General features: G+C 40.1%; 1 protein-coding gene across 2 annotated transcripts in view; it reads left to right on the plus strand.

Moving 5' to 3' along the window:
• Nucleotides 1–2297: 2297 nt before the first annotated feature.
• The window catches only part of zgc:173742 (DNA topoisomerase I, mitochondrial), a 48599-nt gene continuing 31637 nt past the window's right edge, over nt 2298–19259 (plus strand). The window contains exons 1-9 of one of the 2 annotated variants that reach the window (XM_034684670.1): nt 2298–2430; nt 2687–2821; nt 6138–6192; nt 10153–10199; nt 15192–15308; nt 15455–15545; nt 15973–16103; nt 16253–16368; nt 17502–17623. In XM_034684670.1, coding sequence (XP_034540561.1) covers nt 2700–2821; nt 6138–6192; nt 10153–10199; nt 15192–15308; nt 15455–15545; nt 15973–16103; nt 16253–16368; nt 17502–17623 — 801 coding nt within the window. In that variant the 5' untranslated portion in view covers nt 2298–2430; nt 2687–2699. Of the gene's footprint in view, nt 2431–2576; nt 2596–2686; nt 2822–6137; nt 6193–10152; nt 10200–15191; nt 15309–15454; nt 15546–15972; nt 16104–16252; nt 16369–17501; nt 17624–19259 lie in introns of those variants that run through there. The other variant, XM_034684671.1, reaches the window with a different exon arrangement.

Consider the following 19259-nt stretch of genomic DNA (forward strand, 5'->3'; position numbering starts at 1 on the left):
AGCTGTGCATCATTTAGTATGATTTTCAATCAGTTATTTAGACAATGTTGATGTTTTTGCTGACATCATAAAGTCTGCCACGTTGCAATGCGTATTTATTTAGATTCAGGAGCATGCACATGATATATGGCAGTAACATAATCTTATTTCACAATGTCAGAACAGAATGGAAAGGTGAAACAGACATCCAGTGGTGATTAAGAAAAGGTGAGGATGCTGGTTGCCTAGCGGTCTAAGCACCCCTCATATAGAGGCTATAGTCCTCATTGCAGAGGTCGCAGATTAGACTCCTGGCAATGATCATTTGCTGTATGTCTTCCCAAACTCTCTAATCCCCACGTTTCCTGTCTCTCTTCAGCTGTCCTATCAATAAAAAGGCAAAAAAGCATATATTAATAAAAGCAAAGGGTAAGGACGATGTTATGTGTTTATGTTGTCACTCCGTGTTGAACATGTCCTCTTTTGATCACTGAAATGGCTTGGACTGATGGTTGTCAGACCTTGAGATGTGACCTCACATATATTGCTCAACAACCAAGCATTCTTCATCTTTGGCATGATGAAAATTGGATGACATATAACCAGCCTTAATGAAGGAAAGATGCAGAATATAGTGGAAATTTAATTTTGGACATATGTATAAAATATGCTATGTTATAGGAAAATTCCTGTGTAATCATGATGCCTTGTATAACTTTTTACCAAGTGAACTTGTAATATTTCATCTGTATTGGTAACAGCAGAATAATTAGGAACAGAAGTAAGTAAAGGGAATGGACAGGAGTGAACTCAACCATCCAGCTACTGAGAACACATCCTTTCTCTAAAGGCAAAAAATACAGTGTTGAATTTTCATATTGTGTCAGACTCTGTATGTGTTCACTTCATTCACATGCTCCCTTAAGAGTTGTGAGTTGGCATATTCTGAGCATTTTATCTCATATGAAAGCTAATTAAACACTAGCTTATGTCTGATTATTTCTCACTTGTATTTCTACAACAGAGAAGACAAAAGTGACAAATATTTAATTCATAACTGAGAACAAACACTTAAGACAGAAGAAGTTATGTGATGGCAGGCCATTGTGCAAACTAAATAACAGGAGTGATATAGGGCTACACTTGTGTTCAGAGATCAATAACCAGTAGCCAAACTGAGGTCACAAAGTCAAGTGTCTTTGAGGCTGTCGAAATTTCTTACTCCATTATCAATGGGTGTCCAAATTTTTTTTTCTGACACTGTTTTTAAACACACAGATCAATTCACATAGATATGCTCATGTTACAAACAAAAACACAAAAACACCACTTGCTTACTTCACCTGTCAACAGGGGCGTCGTAATGGGGGGAAAAGTGGGACTGACTACCTGGGGCACAGGTGGGGAGGATATTTTTGGAGGATATTTGCATTTTATATAAACTGTATTACGTTCATAAATTACTAAGCATCCAAGGCTAGGTAGGCTAAAAACTTTATTTGCCTTCATGAGGTTAGATTATACCAAATAATGCCCCCTTGTTGTTATTCAACAAGTCACTTGGCTTCAAATAATCTTGTTTAAAGAGGTAAACAGGTCAATATTGTGCAGTTACATTTGGAAAAATTGTAAAAACAAAAAACAAAACAACATTGATATGTAGCTTAGATTTGAGTCAGTTATAACCAGGATAGTTTCAAGCATACATTTTTGTTTAATGCAAATAAACCAGTATTATAGCAGCAATGTTATATTTTGTAGGGTTGGCTGTGGTGATGGGGCCCACTGTGATATCTTTATAGGGGGACCAGAATTCCTGGCGACGCCCCTGCCTATCAACATAATCTAAAATCCCAGACCTGAGCATAAACTCATTACACTGTCCAGGTGAGTCCTCCTGCATTCACGTGAGCCTCAAATGCTCGGTAGTCCCACGGTAGAAGATGCTTCTGCGAATTTGGTGTGTTCATGTAATGTGGAAAAAAATGGGAAATAACAAGGACGAAGCTTTTCTATTTTTGGTTCGGTTGATGTTGATGTTGATGTTGGGGTAATTCCAAGTAAATAAGAAAGAGTTAACAGACTCCCAACCAAACTTTGAACACTTTTTGAAGAAAGCGCACCTATACAGCACCAAAATAAAACCCTTGCCTATAAAAAAAAAAGCTCACAAAAAGACCCATAATTTTGTAAAGTTTCATACCACCTTTATTTATATTTTCGATTTTATACTTGACGATGACGAACCATGGTATGACAGCGGTATGTCTGTTGAAAAGCTATTTTTTCCGATTATTTCGGGTACACCTGAATGCAAGCTTACACTCAACAAAACCGGTAACTCAGAACTTTGTGAGCCAATCAGAGCACAGCTGGAGGTGACGTATGCTCAAGTGAAGGCTAGCAGAGAACGCCGTCCCGCTGTCCATCAAGTTAACCGCCTAAAAGTTTGTAAGTTTCATGAAATATAGCTCTGTTTTTGTCAGAATTTAAGACGCAGTTAAATGCTACTGCAGGTCTTATTGGTCACATTGAATGTCACAGTGGTTAGCTTTGGATTTTCTACTCAAACCGGGATTAAGGGAGAACCGTTTTTGCTATCATCCATGCAACCGAGTTAGTTCTCACTGCCCGTGTTAGCTAACTGTAGCTCTCATTTTGTCTGAGTTTTCATGGAGGTTCACACATTAGTGTTATGTTCCGCCAGGTACATGTGAGCGATGGGAGGGGAGAAGGACGCCAAAGAAGACGAGAAGGCCAAACACAAAGCGGCTAAGCTGAAACAGCTGAGTGATGATGAAACTGCAGGTGCTGCGGGAGATGATGTTCCCACCAAAAACAGGTCTGTAGTGTTAGCGTGCGCATGCGTGAAGTACTAAATGTGGAAATCTTTATTATTTTTCTTACGGGCAGCCTTTATCTGACATTTAACCACTACTCCCAGGGGTGTTACCAGCACTTCTAGTCCTCATGCAGAGTTTTCACACTGAACCCACCACCGAGGCTAATTCTGATCCGCTGTATTATGGGTTGCAAAATTCAGGGAATGTTCAAAGTTGGAAACTTTTCATGGGAAGAAAGGGAAATTTAAAGGAATAAACAGAAATAAACAAAGAATTTACTAAATTGAAGGTTGGCTCTTAACAGGGAACTTAAATGTACCTGGGGAAAATATGTTTTTGCATAATCCTGACTAAAACAACCAGATTTCATGCAAGTAAAGTTAAATATCCATGCTATTCCTTAATCACATGCACATAGCACACTGCTTACTGCAGGGCTATTAAGACCACGCCCCCTACATGCACTGTGCATTCCTCCATCACATGCACAGATGATTTCTAGAATCCTGGACCACACTTTTGAGCCCAGAGCACAAGACTATTGAAGCCACACATTTGAGCTTGTAACAAATTTGATGTATGGTGCAAAACAAATATTTGCTTGGATATGATACCTTTCCATTAAATAAAGTCCCAGGTAATTACCATACATTCCCATTTTTCCATGGAAAGTTTCCAATTTGGAATATTTCCCAAATTCCCCAGTTTAACTTCCCATTGAAATTGACTGTAAGCTTTCTGGAAATTTACTAGAAAATTTCCACCCCTTTGCAACCCTAGCTGTATGTAGCAGTGTTTCCCCAGGACTGGGATTGAGCTGAGAGACAAATACCAAGAGTACTGGATGGTCATAGTGTGCAACTGCATTCTTTTAATTCAGAAAAAACAAGCAGAATTTGACTTTTTCATTAAAAAAGTATTTTCTCATTCTTCTGAGATTAGTATGTCATTAATTCAGAAGAACCGGAATTTGTATTCTCAAGTGAATGCGATGCGGTTATAATAATAATTTTAATTATAATAATAATAGTTTATTTATGTAGCACTTTTAAATACAGGTAACACAGTGCTTCACAGTGGGCAAAAAAACAAGTAGAAATGTAAAGCAAAATGAAGCAATAAACAAAAAAAAACAACTTAAAAACATACAAACTTATAAAACAAACCCTTAAAATCAGAGTTAAAATTAAAGCTAGGGTTGATAGTCACTGAAAACTAGCATGAATTTGAATGTAACGTTTCCTCAGGACTCAGTCTAACCCCCCCTCATAATCTTATGTACATTCAGAACTCATGCAGAACATAAATTAAGTTTACCTTTCAGCTTTTTATAGGCTACAACTGTACATTTTAACTTGTTGTATAGAAAAATTCAGGATTTAGAGAATAGATTGTTACATTTATTACAGATGAGAGGGTCCTCAGAGAGTCACTTTAATTCATCCCGCCAATTATTTTTTACTTAAACAGATATATAACTTACAGAAAAAAATGCAAACAACTATAATTTCATTTAAGGACCACCTTTTTCTCCATTTGGGCCCTGAATGGTACGTCACACCTTAACCCTGAATATGAAACCCATAACTGTTCCATCGAGAGCCTGCTGTACGATGCCTGTATCCCTCCCCGTCATCACGTCTGAGTTTGAGCAGCTCCTTAATAAGAAAGGAGCATGACCTGCCTACAGCACGTGCAACATCTGTCCCGCTCCAGTAGTCCACTCATCAAACATACTTCTGAATGGATCCTGCAAGTTGCATTGCCTTTCACAATTTTTGAGAAGTGAGGACTAATGAATTTGGATGAAATATTAATGCATTCAATGATGATGGATCAGATGGGATGAGAGCCATATGGTGGTATTTGTGAGCTGCTAAAGGACAGACACAATAAAGTGTTACAGAGAGAATGCTACGCTGGCTGAGCTGTCGAGCAGGCTAGCAGTGTGGAGTGAATGAGTACAGTGTGTACTCCATCTTCATATGAATAAATTAATTTACCTTGATATCTGATGCGTTTATTACCATGCATATGTGAGCAGACAAATGAATGCGGAGTGATCTGTCATTGGCTTGTGTAATTGATGAGAGTGGGGAGATGAATAGACACCTGTAAGTGCTTCTGGCAGTGGAGCAGGCAGCTCTCTGTGACAGCTAGCCTCATGTTATTTCATGGCACACTGACTGAATTACTGATTAAGGATCAACTTATCCTCATCAGCTTCAAGACTCATGGAACTCATTTCCCTGATCGTGACAGGAGGGTCCTGTTTTAAAAGTTGTGCTGCTGCTGCTGCTGCTGCTCCAGTCTGATGCTCAACATTTTGAAATTCTAAATTAAGGAAGAATGAAACTGAGAAATAATTGCTGCTCACTCTCACATTACATCCAGCCCTGATGGGTGTAAAGGTCAAACTGAAAAACCAAACGTTCATAGCTGTAGAGGGATTCTCTGCTCGCCTGTCAAGGGACTTCCACCAGATCCGTGTCCGGTCCGGCTCCGTGCTCTCTTGTCAACACAACGGTTGCGTTTTCAGAATGCAGCACGGAGCAGGACCGCCGGACAACTGGAGTCATGTGACCAAGGTTTTCCCGCGGTAATACTGAATCAAGGATTCTCCTCCTCCTCTCCTCATCCATGTTGTCTTTCTGGTCCTCTGAAAACCTCTGACCTGTTGACTCCAGGCCTGGCTCCGCTCATCATGGAGGTTTGTTGTTGTAGTTAAGTAAAAAACGATCTGGTGATAACACAGAATGTTTTATTCTGAAAATTAACTGGATGTTTTCATTTTGTTTTGGCGCCTGACTTCCTGTCCCGCTCCATCTGCTCTGTTGAGATTGATGCGTCGTGCTCCGGCATCTGGCAGAAATAGAAGTCTTGCATCACTGATCCGTTGCGTTCTGACCTGCCGGATCAGAGATGCAGCCGGAACGCAACAGAGCGGATCCAGTGGGAGTTAACACCTTGACTAGAATAGAAACCTATCAGATCCAGTGTTGTGACTGATCAGAGACTGACTGGACACAGATCTGGTGAATTTGGCCGCTATAGGGGTATTTTATAGAATGATAACCAGACAAAGACCTGAATCCAGTGTCAGCCCAGTATGCTCTTATTGGAAGCCTCTGCTTGATAAATGTGCTGCTCAAACTCTGTCTCAAGACCCTCGTCAGTCATGCCACAGTGGAAGTGAAAGCAGCTTTCTCTGTGCTCTTCTAGAGTATTTCTCTCTGCCCATGTGTTACAAATGCTGCCTCACTAACAAGCATTCTCCTCTCCTCTGCTTTTCAATCTTGACACCCTGGTGGACAGTGCAAAGTCTACCAAACCTACTGAGAAAACTCCCAATCGAAAGTCTCACAAGAAGGTAAATCACTCGTCTTCTCTTCCTCTCCCTGTGATTCATAGAGCCTGACATAGCAGCATTTCCCCGTGTCCTATGAAGTCTGACCTACATTCAAAATGTGTAAATAGAACCCACGTGTTCTCATGACTGCGTCAGGGTTAGTGGTGGTCACCTGAGCACATCCATAACTCTTGTACTGTTGGAAACAGTATGTGAAATATCAGGGGGAAAACTCTCAGTCCTAGTTACCAACTGCCCTCAGCTCAGAAGGTCACAGCGTCAGTGTGCAGAAGCTTGTATGTAACCTCCATAACATTTGAAACCAGCAACAGTGACAGTAAATATGTACATGCATACCCAGCCAGTGGAGGGAAATTAAGGTGCAGTGATCTCTTTCTAAACTTTAAGATGAATTAACTTTACATTTTAAAAATGAGAAAGCAGGATCTGTGATTCTCTCAGGTTTTTTTCTTATCAATCCCATTCCCAATGAAGAAGAGAGCTCTAAAGAAAACTCGGCGTGGCTTGGAGTTGACATGAAGCTACAAATTTGGAGAAATCATGGTCACTGCTGGAGTCAGAGATGGCCAAGAGGCGACCTCCGGTCTCAAAATTTGAAGCCCATGCGGAAGTGTTACAAACTGCAGTTCATTGAGCGTCCACTTGTGGCTGGCTGCAGAAACACCGGAAACCACATACACACCAATTCAAAGAAGACAATATTTACAGCAGAAAGAAACATGTTTACAGCCTGATTAAAAAAACGAGTGTAGTCTGGTTAGCTCATTCAGCTATCGGCACACACTGTATAGGGGTGAATTTTTCTAACACAACAGTTCAGAAGATATTAAGATTATGAGTTTTGCCCATTTAAAGACATGGTTGACTTGATGACAGGCGGGAATCAATCAATCAATAAATCAATCTTTATTTGTATAGCGCCAAATCACAACAACCGTTATCTCAAGACGCTTTTACAAACATAAACACCACTCTATGTCAAATTATGAACAGAGACCCAACTTCAAGACAGGGTAAGACTCAGTCTGACCCCACCTCAATCGTTCATGAGCATTGCACATCGCAGTATTTAGCTAGTTACAGTGGCGAGGAAAAACTTCCTTTTAACAGGCAGAAACCTCAGGCAGAACCAGACTCATGTTAGACAGCCATCATGCCTCGGCCAAGTTGGGTCTTGAAAGAGAGATAGAGGAGAATAAGAGAGAGAGGTGATAGTGATGAGAAGAATAATAGGGAACACTGTAGCTGTTGGCAAGGAGGCTCAAACCCGACCTGTTTACCTCACACTAAGTTTGGTCTGAAATCCCAAGTATGGCTACACCTCTACCTGTGAGACTTTATTGTCATACAGTACGGTCACAATAACTACAACAGCAGGCACTAAATGGTCCAGATCTAAAGAAAGATAAAATGAATCTAGAGATGTTTACAAAGCTCATCAAAGTGTATTTCCCTCTAATCCTAGATTACTGTTACCTGTATACCCGCTGAGAGCAATTAACCCCAGCACTTTAAACTGCTAGTTTGAAGGCTTGTTTACAAACCAGACTGAGGCTAATATTTGGAAGAAACCAAATTGCCCTCTGGGATTAATGAAGTTCTCTGAATCTGAAACTGCACACATAGATTTGTTCTAAAATCTGACAATGTCACCATATCATGAACCAACACATCTGCATATGTTGTAATCAGAAAGTGTTACAATGTGCTTGTTTGCATGCTCTGCTTTACTGCTGCTCATGTCTGTGCACACCTTCATAAAACTCACCTGCTTCATATCGGGGTTAATGTTTTAAACTTGGTTAAGGACTTTACACCTGTACTGGGCTGACTGTGGCGTTTTCACACTTTTACAATAATATATATATATATATATATATATATATATATATATATATATATATATAGCTCTGGAAAAAAATTAAGAGGCCACTGCAAAATTAACAGTTGCTCTGATTTTACTATTTATAGGTATGTGTCTGAGTAAAATGAACATTTTTGTTTTATTCTATAAACTACTGACAACATTTCTCCCAAATTCTAAATAAAAACATTGTCATTTAGAGCATTTATTTGCAGAAAATGACAGATGGTAAAGATAACAAAAAAGATGCAGTGTTTTCAGACGTCAAATAATGCAAAGAAAACAAGTTCATATTCATTTTTAAACAACACAATACTAATGTTTTAACTTAGGAAGAGTTCAGAAATCAATATTTGGTGGAATAACCCTGATTTTTAATCACAGCTTTCATGCGTCTTGGCATGCTCTCCACCAGTCTTTCACATTGCTGTTGGGTGACTTTATGCCACTCCTGGCGCAAAAATTCCAGCAGCTCAGCTTTGTTTGATGGTTTATGACCATCCATCTTCCTCTTGATCACATTCCAGAGGTTTTCAATGGGGTTCAGGTCTGGAGATTGGGCCGGCCATGACAGGGTCTTGATCTGGTGGTCCTTCATCCACACCTTGAATGACCTAGCTGTGTGGCATGGAGCATTGTCCTGCTGGAAAAACCAATCCTCCTTGTACGTGGCTTGATTCAGACGGCCTTCGCAAAGACGCATCTGCCCGATTCCAGCCTTGCTGAAGCACCCCCAGATCATCACCGATCCTCCACCAAATTTCACAGTGGGTGCGAGACACTGTGGCTTGTAGGCCTCCCCAGGTCTCCGTCTAACCATTAGACGACCAGGTGTTGGGCAAAGCTGAAAATTGGACTCATCAGAGAAGATGACCTTACTCCAGTCTTCTATGGTCCAATCCTTATGGTCTTTTGCAAACCCCAGCCTGGCTCTCCTCTGCTTCTCATTGATGAAGGGCTTTTTTCTTGCTTTACACGACTTGAGCCCTGCCCCTAGGAGCCTGTTTCGAACGGTTCTTGCCGTGCACTTCACCCCAGCTGCCATTTGCCATTCTTTTTGTAGGTCACTTGATGTCATCCTACGGTTGTTGAGTGACATTCGAATGAGTTGACGGTCATCCCGGTCAGTGGAGAGTCGTTTTCGCCCTCTGCCGGTCTGTAGCTTTGTTGTCCCCAATGTCTGCTGCTTGACCTTGTTCTTATGAACAGCCGTCTTAGAAATTTTAAGGATGGAAGCAACCTGACGCTCACTGTATCCCTCTGCCAGTAAAGCCAGAATTGAACCCTTCTTTTCCTCAATCAAAACTTTTCTTTTCAACTCTTTTGGCATGGTAAATAGCTATTTTTTGATTCCAATTACTTTAGAGGTACTACTAGCACTGTTTTTGCCATCCAGCTGGTCCTATTGCAAGAGAATAGTGATGACCTCAGCAGTGGTTTTTATACTTTTCCTCGTTAAATAAGATTTGTTTCAGGTGATCACCTAATCAGTACCTCATTAAGTAGAATGAGGTGTGCTTGTGTTGGAATTCAACATACACTGGAATGGAATTGCTGTCATACATGTAGAGATGTTGATTTCAGAAAAATGTGCAGTGGTCTCTTAATTTTTTCCAGAGCTGTATATATATATATATACAGTAATTATTTGTATTAATTGTGGCAATTCACAGCCACACAGACATAAAAACCAGTTATTTCTAAGATAGATAGTTTCAAATCAAAGGGAAGCATAACCTTCGAACCAAGAAATAACATTACATCTACGATTTTAAGAATCAAGACAGCAAATTCAAAGGTCAAAACTAAAGTGAAAAAGGTTTTTCCAGGTTGTCTCCATAAGCTGTGAAGTAGAGCAGGAATTAAGATGTGCTCTCTGTATCATACTTTGAGCTTCTAACAAAGATAAACCTCAGATGATAAACAACAATGCGTCACAGCTTCATATGAGTCAAGTGTCAAAGTATATAATACAATAAATGCACAAGGATGTTCTGATAGCAAGCAAGTAAATATGAAGTTAATGTGTGTCGTGTCCAAGGACATGAGTGCATGTTCCTGTATGTAACTCATGATCATTGTTGTCTTCTTCTCAGGTCAAGACTCCAAAGAAAGAGTCGGTGGAGTCAGCCAGCAGCCCCAGGTACGGATGAAGTCATGACTGTGTGCTCTTATTAAAGGCTGTGATCATCTAGACAGCAGGCTAATGAGTGATTGTTCTGAAGACACCACCTTTCTCCTTTCTTCCCCTTCAGTCCCTCCTCTCTTCTGAAGTGATGGAAATTAATTCTTGTGTTTTGATGTCAGGACCCTGGATAGAAGCCATTCCCATTTAATACAAAGTGTTAAGCTGTCTGAGAGGATTTATCTCACTCTGCACTGAAGATGAACGTCTGAAGCCTGTCAGGAGAGTAATAAATGAGGATGCATGGTTTGAGTAGTTAGATGCTCAGCAGGGTGTTGCCTCGAAAGCAGACTTTGGCCAAAGGCCCGCTGCGTGGGATCAGTCTCAGAGAGGTTTCTACTCTGATGTTAATGGATTGATTCCCTAAAGTGGACCTACCCATCACCGTATGACAAGTGACATTTGAAAATAGATGTCATAACTTTTGCCAAACATTGGCATTTAATGGTTTCCTTTCAAAGGGGTAACAGTGCTAGCTGAGCAGGTTTCATGCAGGGAGGAAAGTTAAGGCCTGGCAGCGGAGCTTGGAAAGGAACATAAGGCTATTAGAAGCACCGACCGTAAATGTCAATGGACGCAGTGACCCACCTTCCTTTGTATAGCCTTTTATGGATTTTGCTCAGCGGTGCAGTATAGCAAAAATCATGACCACTTCTACACACTCTTCTTTTCTCTCCACATCCAACACTTGACCTGAAATGCTGGAGTACGGCACACACTGAGGCTGGACAAGCAAACAGAAAAATAGAATGAATAGAAACAGGGAGAAGAAGTTGTTGCGTTATATGTATAATGTGATGTTGATTTAAGGACTTTGACTCCCCGCTGCTGAGGTCCGTATGGGTTGTGCTCACGACGCCTGCACATGGCAGGGTTTCTGCACGTTCCTGTAGTACATTCAAAAATCCTTGTTAGTCCCTGATGGTGGCTGACGCACAAAATCTTTTTTATGGTGGGAGAGGTTTTTCTGTCAGCGTGACGTCTTTGTGAAAAATGCCATGGTAGTTTGAAATAAGCACTCCTAAGTATTAGGGCTGTCAAAATTGCTCCAAAATGACATTTGAATATTCGCTCTAAAAAAATCCCATAGGTTCGAACCATTCGAATATCTATATTTGCGCATTATGTCAATAACAGGTGGACAAACTAATACAAGGAGAACTACTTGTATATGTATTTATAGTTCAGATTTAACATGGCTAAAACATACACATTACAAAACAAGTAAATGACCTAATGGTCTATACTGTAACTCTTTTAAGACCGTAGACATCTCGCTCGCTCGCCCCCCTCCCCTCTCTGTGCGTAATGCGCTGAGTGAGTGCTGAACAAGACTTGTGCGAGCAATTAAAAGTCCCGACTCTTGTCCCTAATATAGGCCGGCTTCATTCAGTGATTGAAGCAAATATTATTAACATTAATTGAAGTTAAAGTTAAAAACGAAAAAATAGTCCACTTACATTCTTGGTGCTTGTATAAAAAAAAGAGAGGAAAAACTGCATTTTATCCCAGGGTCACTGATTGTTGGGCTCTTTTAGTCCACTGTCAATGCAGGGTCTTAGGCCTGACAGGTTATTTGCCAAAAACACGAGACAGTCCACATGTGAAGAGGCCCGATCTCTTTTTATTCACTGTACTCCCAGCGGAGGAAAAGACGCGTTCAGAGCGCACTGAGGATCCGGGGACGGAAAGATTTCTCTCTGCTGTGCATGTGTGACTCCTGTGACCTGTCCCTGACCTGTCATGCAGTGCGCCCACTTGCAAAGCAGCCGCCAATGTGTTTTTTTCCACAGTCGAATATTAAGTTTCACAATCGAATCTCCGTTTTTTTTTTTATATTCGAATATATATTCGAATTTAGAATATTCGTTGACAGTCCTACTAAGTATGAGGGGACTTAAGTGCATTGTAAATGCAGTGAAGCCTGGACTGCAATTATGTTGTCATGGTCTTTTGAGCTGAGCCAGTCCCCCTGTGAAGACCTTTTGGAAGAATGAGTTCTGCATACTACAAAAGGGTCAAGAGTCTGTGTGTGTAGCATACTGCTGATGGATAAACACAAAGGTACAAAAGGGAGTTCAGATGATGACTGCACTGAAGAGAATGGATGTGTTATTGTGTTTACATCACGCTGCTCACAATTGACCGTTTTCACAGTAAACATCTCGACTCAACAGTACCTTTACTACTGTAAGCTGTTCAACACAACTTAATAACTGAATGCCTTTTCATCTTACTTGACAAAGGAGGCTGGAGTGATAGTGTTTTCTCCTCTTTCATTCATTTAAAGCTGGGGTTGGTAGTCAGATTTAGATACACTTTTTGTCATACTGGTTAAAATGATCTTTATGTCCCGATGGTAATTAATACATAATGTGTTCTTAAAAAAGAGTGAAAAAAAGCTGCTATCTACAGCCGGAGTAAACCTAGGAAAACACCAACCAATCCCTGCCATCAGGAGCCAAACTATGAAACCAATCAAACCCTGTCCTGCTGTTCAGCCCGCCTCCTGCAAAGTGTACATTTCATGTTTGTTTGTGTTTTTAACTTTCACTATGAGAATGTTTTGGTGTTTTCTTACAGTTGAGTGAGACATGAGTTGACGTAGTGCAAAATACAAAAGATGTCCTGAGGACCGGTTTAGAATCAGTCACCATCATATGGTCGCGAATCAGCTGCACTCGTGCATGTGAGCGGGGGCGTCGTTTTGGAGGAGCTCTGAGGGAGGAGGGGGAGGGGTTAGATGGAGTCCTGAGGAAAAGCTAAATTCAAATTCATGCTAGTTTTCTGTGACTACCAACCCTAGACTGTATAAAATATGGACGTAGTATCCGTGACGTCAGCCATCTGTTCCTGAGAGCTGTTTTGAAGCAAATCAACGGCAGCAGCCATATTGGTAATGTGGAACTCAACTAGGCAGAGTGTGACGTAGTGTGAGTCTCTTAGCCAATGGCTGTGTGTTCCCGACCGGGAGTCACGTCAGTCATGTCCTTATTTGGGCAAAACTCATAATCTTAATATCTTCTTAACCGTCATGTTAGAAAAAAATTCACCCCCCGTACAGTGTGTGCCATTAGAGAGATTAGCGTTGTAGGGCCAAGCCGTTTTTTGAACCAGGCTGTAAACATGTTTATTAATGCTGCAAAGATTGTCTTTTTCCCATTCATATCTATGTGGTTTCCGGTGTTTCTGCAGCCAGCCTCAAGCGGATTTTCGATGTATTGCAGTTTATATCACTTCCGCATTGGCTTCATCGTTTGAGACCGGAGTTTGCTGCTTGCTACCAACCCTAGCTTTAATAATAATATATTTAGTTATTATTTAGAAAGGAAAGAAAGATCCCAAGTCTTCTTTGTTCTTCATGCAGACTGGATAATTTTTACGACTTAAAATAGAATTCATTTAAAAAAATAAAAATAAGAGAGAGAGAGAGAGAGAGAGAGAGAGAGATAGAGATAGAGAGAGAGAGAGAGAGATAGATAGAGAGAGACATAGAGAGAGAGAGAGAGAGAGAGAGAGAGAGAGAGAAAGAGAGAGAGAGAAAAAAAAAAAAAAAGACCCCCCCATCCTAATCCCAACCCCAGCCCACAATCCTAAAGTAGAGAACACAATATGTGCAACAACAATAATAATAACATTAAAAAAATAAATCAATGAATGTATTTAATTAAAAATAAAACAGAAGTTGCTGAACAAACTGACGATACACTGTCATGATATCTTAATGAGGAAACACTGGAGGTAAAATAAGATGTTAAAACTCAACACAGGAAATTAAAATCACCAAAATCAAATACAATTCTTAGATAATAAATCACTAAAATACTAAACCAGTAAAAGAAAATAAGATGCTATACTTAAAAAATAAATAAAAAATTAAATAAAATGTGAGTAAAATTTGAACTAGATAAATAATAAATAAATAAATAAATAAATAAATAAATAAATAAATAAATAAATAAATAAATAAAGTAAGGTGAAATACAACTGTTATAAGAATAAAACTCAGTTAAAAGCGAGACTAAAAAGGTCGGTCTTGAGATTGCTTTTAATCAGTTGGAGCAGATTATGCAGAAAGCAGATGAAATGTGAGGCCAGGGATGTGAGCGAGGGCTCGTCACGCTCAGTCAGGAGCTATCAGTGATCTCACTGTGGAAGTGCAGGGGGAGTGCATTAGACTCCAAAAATGTGTGCCAGGTAGCTGCTACCACAGTGTCTGTAATTGAGATTCAGTGAGCCAGCTTGATAATTATGAGCTACATTTGTCTCATAACTAAAAGCAAGTGAAGGAAAGGAGAATACATTTTTTTTTATTAGTGGTCTCTAATGTGTTGATTTCTTAATTTGTACCATTTTCCTTCCAACCAATTCCTCACTCTGCAGGGAAATCCGAGCTTGCAGTTGTGCTCTTATAATTGTTTTTCAAATTGCTGTAATTATGCCATTATCATCAGTGTTTCGATAATGCTGCTTCATTATTATAATTACCGGTATATGTGATTTCTTGTGGTCAGTGTGTCACTGTTGGATGTGTTGTTTGGTTGCACATGGAGGGTAATTTGGTCCTGACTCTGGAGCCAGCAGTGTGGAAGAGAGCAAATGAAAAGCAGCCATTAAGCTTTTATGCTGCCTTGTTATTAGCTTGGTGAGTGAAGGCTAATTCAAATCAACAGCCCCGCTCACTTTTTAAAGACAGATTTAAGGACAACAGAGAGGTTCATACAATACTAGAGTAGGCTTGATTATGAGCGTACCCTTGCTAACCGGAGTTCAAAAGAGATGTAAGCAGCGTCAGAGCTGCTGGACACCTTGAGCTATGTGTTTAAAAAACAAACATATTTTAAGGCAACAGAACCGACTTCTGATTGAGTGACAGAACTTAAATGACGAGCTCGCTCAGCTCTACGTTTATACGGACTAAAACAGTGCTCTGCTCTTTTTGTGGTGTAGTGAATCGGTGAAACAGGAACATGAGGATGATGACTTCACTCCAAAGACTAAAGGGTTGAAAAGAAAAAGGATCAAGGATGAGCCCATGGAGGGCCCCTCACATCCCACTTCTACACCGTAAGTCTGACCGGGTCTATGAGCTCAACTCTCCTGACTTGTTGAGTTGATAGATAAATATTTCATTTTTGGAGTTGATTCAATGTTAACCATATTTTACTATAAAGTGTAACCTTGTGATATTCTGCCTGTCTTTTGGATAACAGCATCTCCAAGAGAAAAAGTCGGCAACATGGTCCAGGAGAAGAAAGTGACGAAGAGGCTCCGAAAAAGAAGTCAAAGAAGAAAACTGAAAAGGTACACGACAATCTGCATCCCTCATTGATGCTGCTCACAGCTGCACTTTTCTAAATTCACATTATTATTTTTATTATTATTATTATTATTGTTGTTGTTGTTGTTATTATTACTATTGACATTATACTTTTTATTATTATTATTGTTATAATTATTGGTGTCATTATTGTTATTATTATTATTATTATAAATGACATTATTATTACTATTATTATTGGTGTTATTAGAGTTATTATTATTATTATTATTATTATTATTATTATTTCTTATTACTGACATTCTTCTTCTTATTATTATTATTGTTATTGTTATTATTACTGACATTATTATTGTTATTATTATTATTGATATTATTCTTAGTAGTAGTCGTAGTAGTAGCAGCAGTATTTCTGTAGTTTTTTATTGTTGTTGTTTTTAATTGGTTCAGACAGTGAAGAAGGAAGAGGAAGGAGAGCAATCAATTTCCAAAAAACCGAAGAAAACGAAGAAGGAGATGGAGGAGGCCAAACAGCTGAAGCTCAAGCTGAAAGAGGAGGAGGAGCAGAAGCGCTGGAGATGGTTGGAAAAGGCTCACACTGGATCTCACCCCAAAGCCACACACACACTCACACATTATTAAACACACCCTTTATATCTGAGAACCATGGAGCAGCAGCTTCCCCTCCTTGGAAACATCCTGATGTTTTCATCATCTTTCTTTTTGACAGGTGGGAAGAAGAGAAGTACGAGGACGGGGTGAAGTGGAAGTTCCTTGAACACAAAGGACCGTACTTCCCTCCTGAGTACACGCCCCTGCCCGACAATGTTCACTTCTATTATGACGGTCAGTTTAGCATGGCATGGAGGGAAGGGTGACTGAAGGTAGCGGTTGGTTGACTCTGGTGGTGATGAGGTAAAACTAATCAAAGTGAATCAAGAGAAGTTGAGCCAAAGGAATGAAGCTAACTGTTTGGTGATTGTCTGGAGTTCTGTTTCTTCCCTTTAACCTGAGCTGTACAGAGTTAATGTGCAGGGCCAAGAAATGAAAATGACAACAACCCAGTTAAAGCATGGAGGAAGAACTAATAAAACAATGCAGTTTTCACACCCGTGCAATATTAAGACTGAAGAGCAACAAGTAAACATAATTTTAAATGATCAAAAGTTCAGTTCCACATTTGTCTGAAGTTTTTCCTGTGGGTATCATGCAGAGCGTCAAACTACACTCATTTTAAAGTTTACAGTCAGGAGCCTTTTTGATGATTAAGAAATATGACATATTAATGATGCTAACATCTGCAAAATATGATTGACCGTCAAGCTAGAATAACAAAGATGTTCAGATTTCATCTTTTTGGAGAGGAAAACATTGAAGACAAAGAGATCAATGAGGACGATAGATCATCCAAACAGACAGAACAAAAAGCTGAAATAAAGTTAATCAGACATTATTCAAGTTTGATTTTACATTTCCTCCAGCTGTAATCCAGCCTTCTTTGCAAAGTGAAGCAAAGGTAACACTTCATCTCAACTAAAGCCTTACCAATAAAGACTGATTGATCAGATCAAGAGGAACAGTAGATTAAGTTAAGTACAGAGCTGTGTTCGATAAAGGTCTTTGCAGGGCAAAAGAACCAGAGCCACACAAACTAAAGCAGCACAAACAGCTGATCTTCAGGATTCTGAAGGTGTACTGGGTCAAACCCTGACTGATGTCTGTGATTTCTGCTTTGTTTAGCAGTCGAGCCTTAACGGCGTCCTACAGGGAGCTCCTTTGATCTGTAAACTCTGTGCTTGCATGTACTTGTTTGTAGCTCAGTCTTCGTATCAGAGCTGAATGTAGATCTATGTCCTTGTCTTTGAGCCTACCTTCAACTTTTATAAGACTGTAAAGGGGCTGAGGTGAGAGTTATTGCTAATTGCTTGTAGAGTGTGTTTGTGTGGAATAGTGAAAGGTGTGTGTCTGTGTGTTTTCAGGTAACAAGGTGAAGCTGAGTCTTGCAGCTGAGGAGGTGGCGCTGTTCTTTGCTCAGATGTTGGACCATGAATACACCACCAAGGAGGTGTTCAGGGAGAACTTCTTCACAGACTGGAGGATGGTAACTCAAAGAGAACTGCAGACAAAAACTATAGTTGCTATTATTTTGATTGACATTGAGATCATGAGGATTAAAAACTAATTGCTGAACTAAAACAATAAATAAAAATAGATATAGGAAACAAATATAACCAATCATTACCTCTAGTCTGTCCGTCTGTCATCTTCTTCAACTCACTCTGAGCTAGCACAGCAGAAATCCTAACACAAAACATCATGTATAACAGTATTACATCTGATCTGAGCTCTTGACCCTCATGCATGTTATTAGTGGCTGCAGAACTAACCAATCCTTGTTTTCAAGCCTTCATCTTTCTAACATTAAAACTACGGCTGTGATTTAATGATGCTACGAACCAGGGATGCCAACAATTAATTGATTTTTTTAAGAACTTACTTGAACACAGTTTTTGTTTTGATTTTTCTATCACATGGAATCCTCATCATATTTCATTCAGCTATCAGGTAGGCTTTATGTTCAAAGCATGTTTCGATGTGAATCAGCTGACTGAAGGTGTTGCGTACAGAGGAGAAGCTCAGCTGGGGACTGAGTGACAGGTCTCCAGAGCGCCATTTTCTCACCGGACTGATTATGACCCAGTTGTGCTCCCTACTGACACCTGACCACCTTCACATGCTTATTTTTCTCAATAAGAACGAGTAGACCGAAAACTGGACACTGAGTCTTAAATATGTTTCTGTTCAGTTCCCTTGTTGAAGTCTGAGCCTTCACTTTTATGACTGTGTGTCTGCAGAGATTATGAGCCTGCTCCACACGTTGATATTCAGCGTGTTTAACGTTTTGAACACCACAACACGATCCGTAACTATTCAATACCGTCAGTTATATACATTGTGTCATGAAGGAAAATTTGATTCAGGGGAAAAAGCGCATTTGGCATTGTTTTTGACATGGAAAACGTTTGTTTTTTTTAATGATTAGTCCATAATGATCGTTAATATTTACATCCCTACTACGAACAGAAGTCACTCACTATTTAGCCTGGCAATTGTTAGCTCATTAACCCGTCATGTTACAGCTCCTTCCTCCTCATGCTCACTCTGTCCCTCTGCTTTACTAACACACACCTGGGCCTCCTGCTTTCCTCCTTGGCAGTGCTGCACAGCTTCATTCTCCACCTGTGGCTGCATAATATTTAGTACTTCTGTAGCATAGCACACAGCAGTGCCCACTTAACAGATTTTGTGGCATCTGCAACTTCTTTGCACTTCCACACTTTGAGCACTTGATGATGACCAGAAACTCTCATGCTCAGAGTAGAGGAGAGGACAGAGGAGGCGACAGGTGACCTTTTCAGAGACTTAATCTAGCCAGCTCCTTGTCAATGTGGATCTGCACAAATGGTTCAGATCTCTGGCCCTGCACCTCGTCACTTTCTGAAGATTGAAAGCATCTAAACTGCAGGTTCAAAGAAGTGCTGTGGTGTCAGCTTCTTGTGGATCAGGTCTTGAACGTCTCTCTTCCAGTTTCAGTCAAGTCTTCTTTCTAGCCTGGTATTTTGGTACCTGTGTCACATGTGTTTGATAACCTGCACGTTGGTGTCAGTCGTGGTGGCCTCTGCACAGAGCAAACACCGTGCCAACCCCCAAGGCATATCATGCAGAATTAATTTTGC

The sequence above is a fragment of the Notolabrus celidotus genome, chromosome 6, assembly GCF_009762535.1.
Source record: "Notolabrus celidotus isolate fNotCel1 chromosome 6, fNotCel1.pri, whole genome shotgun sequence".
NCBI lineage: Eukaryota > Metazoa > Chordata > Actinopteri > Labriformes > Labridae > Notolabrus > Notolabrus celidotus.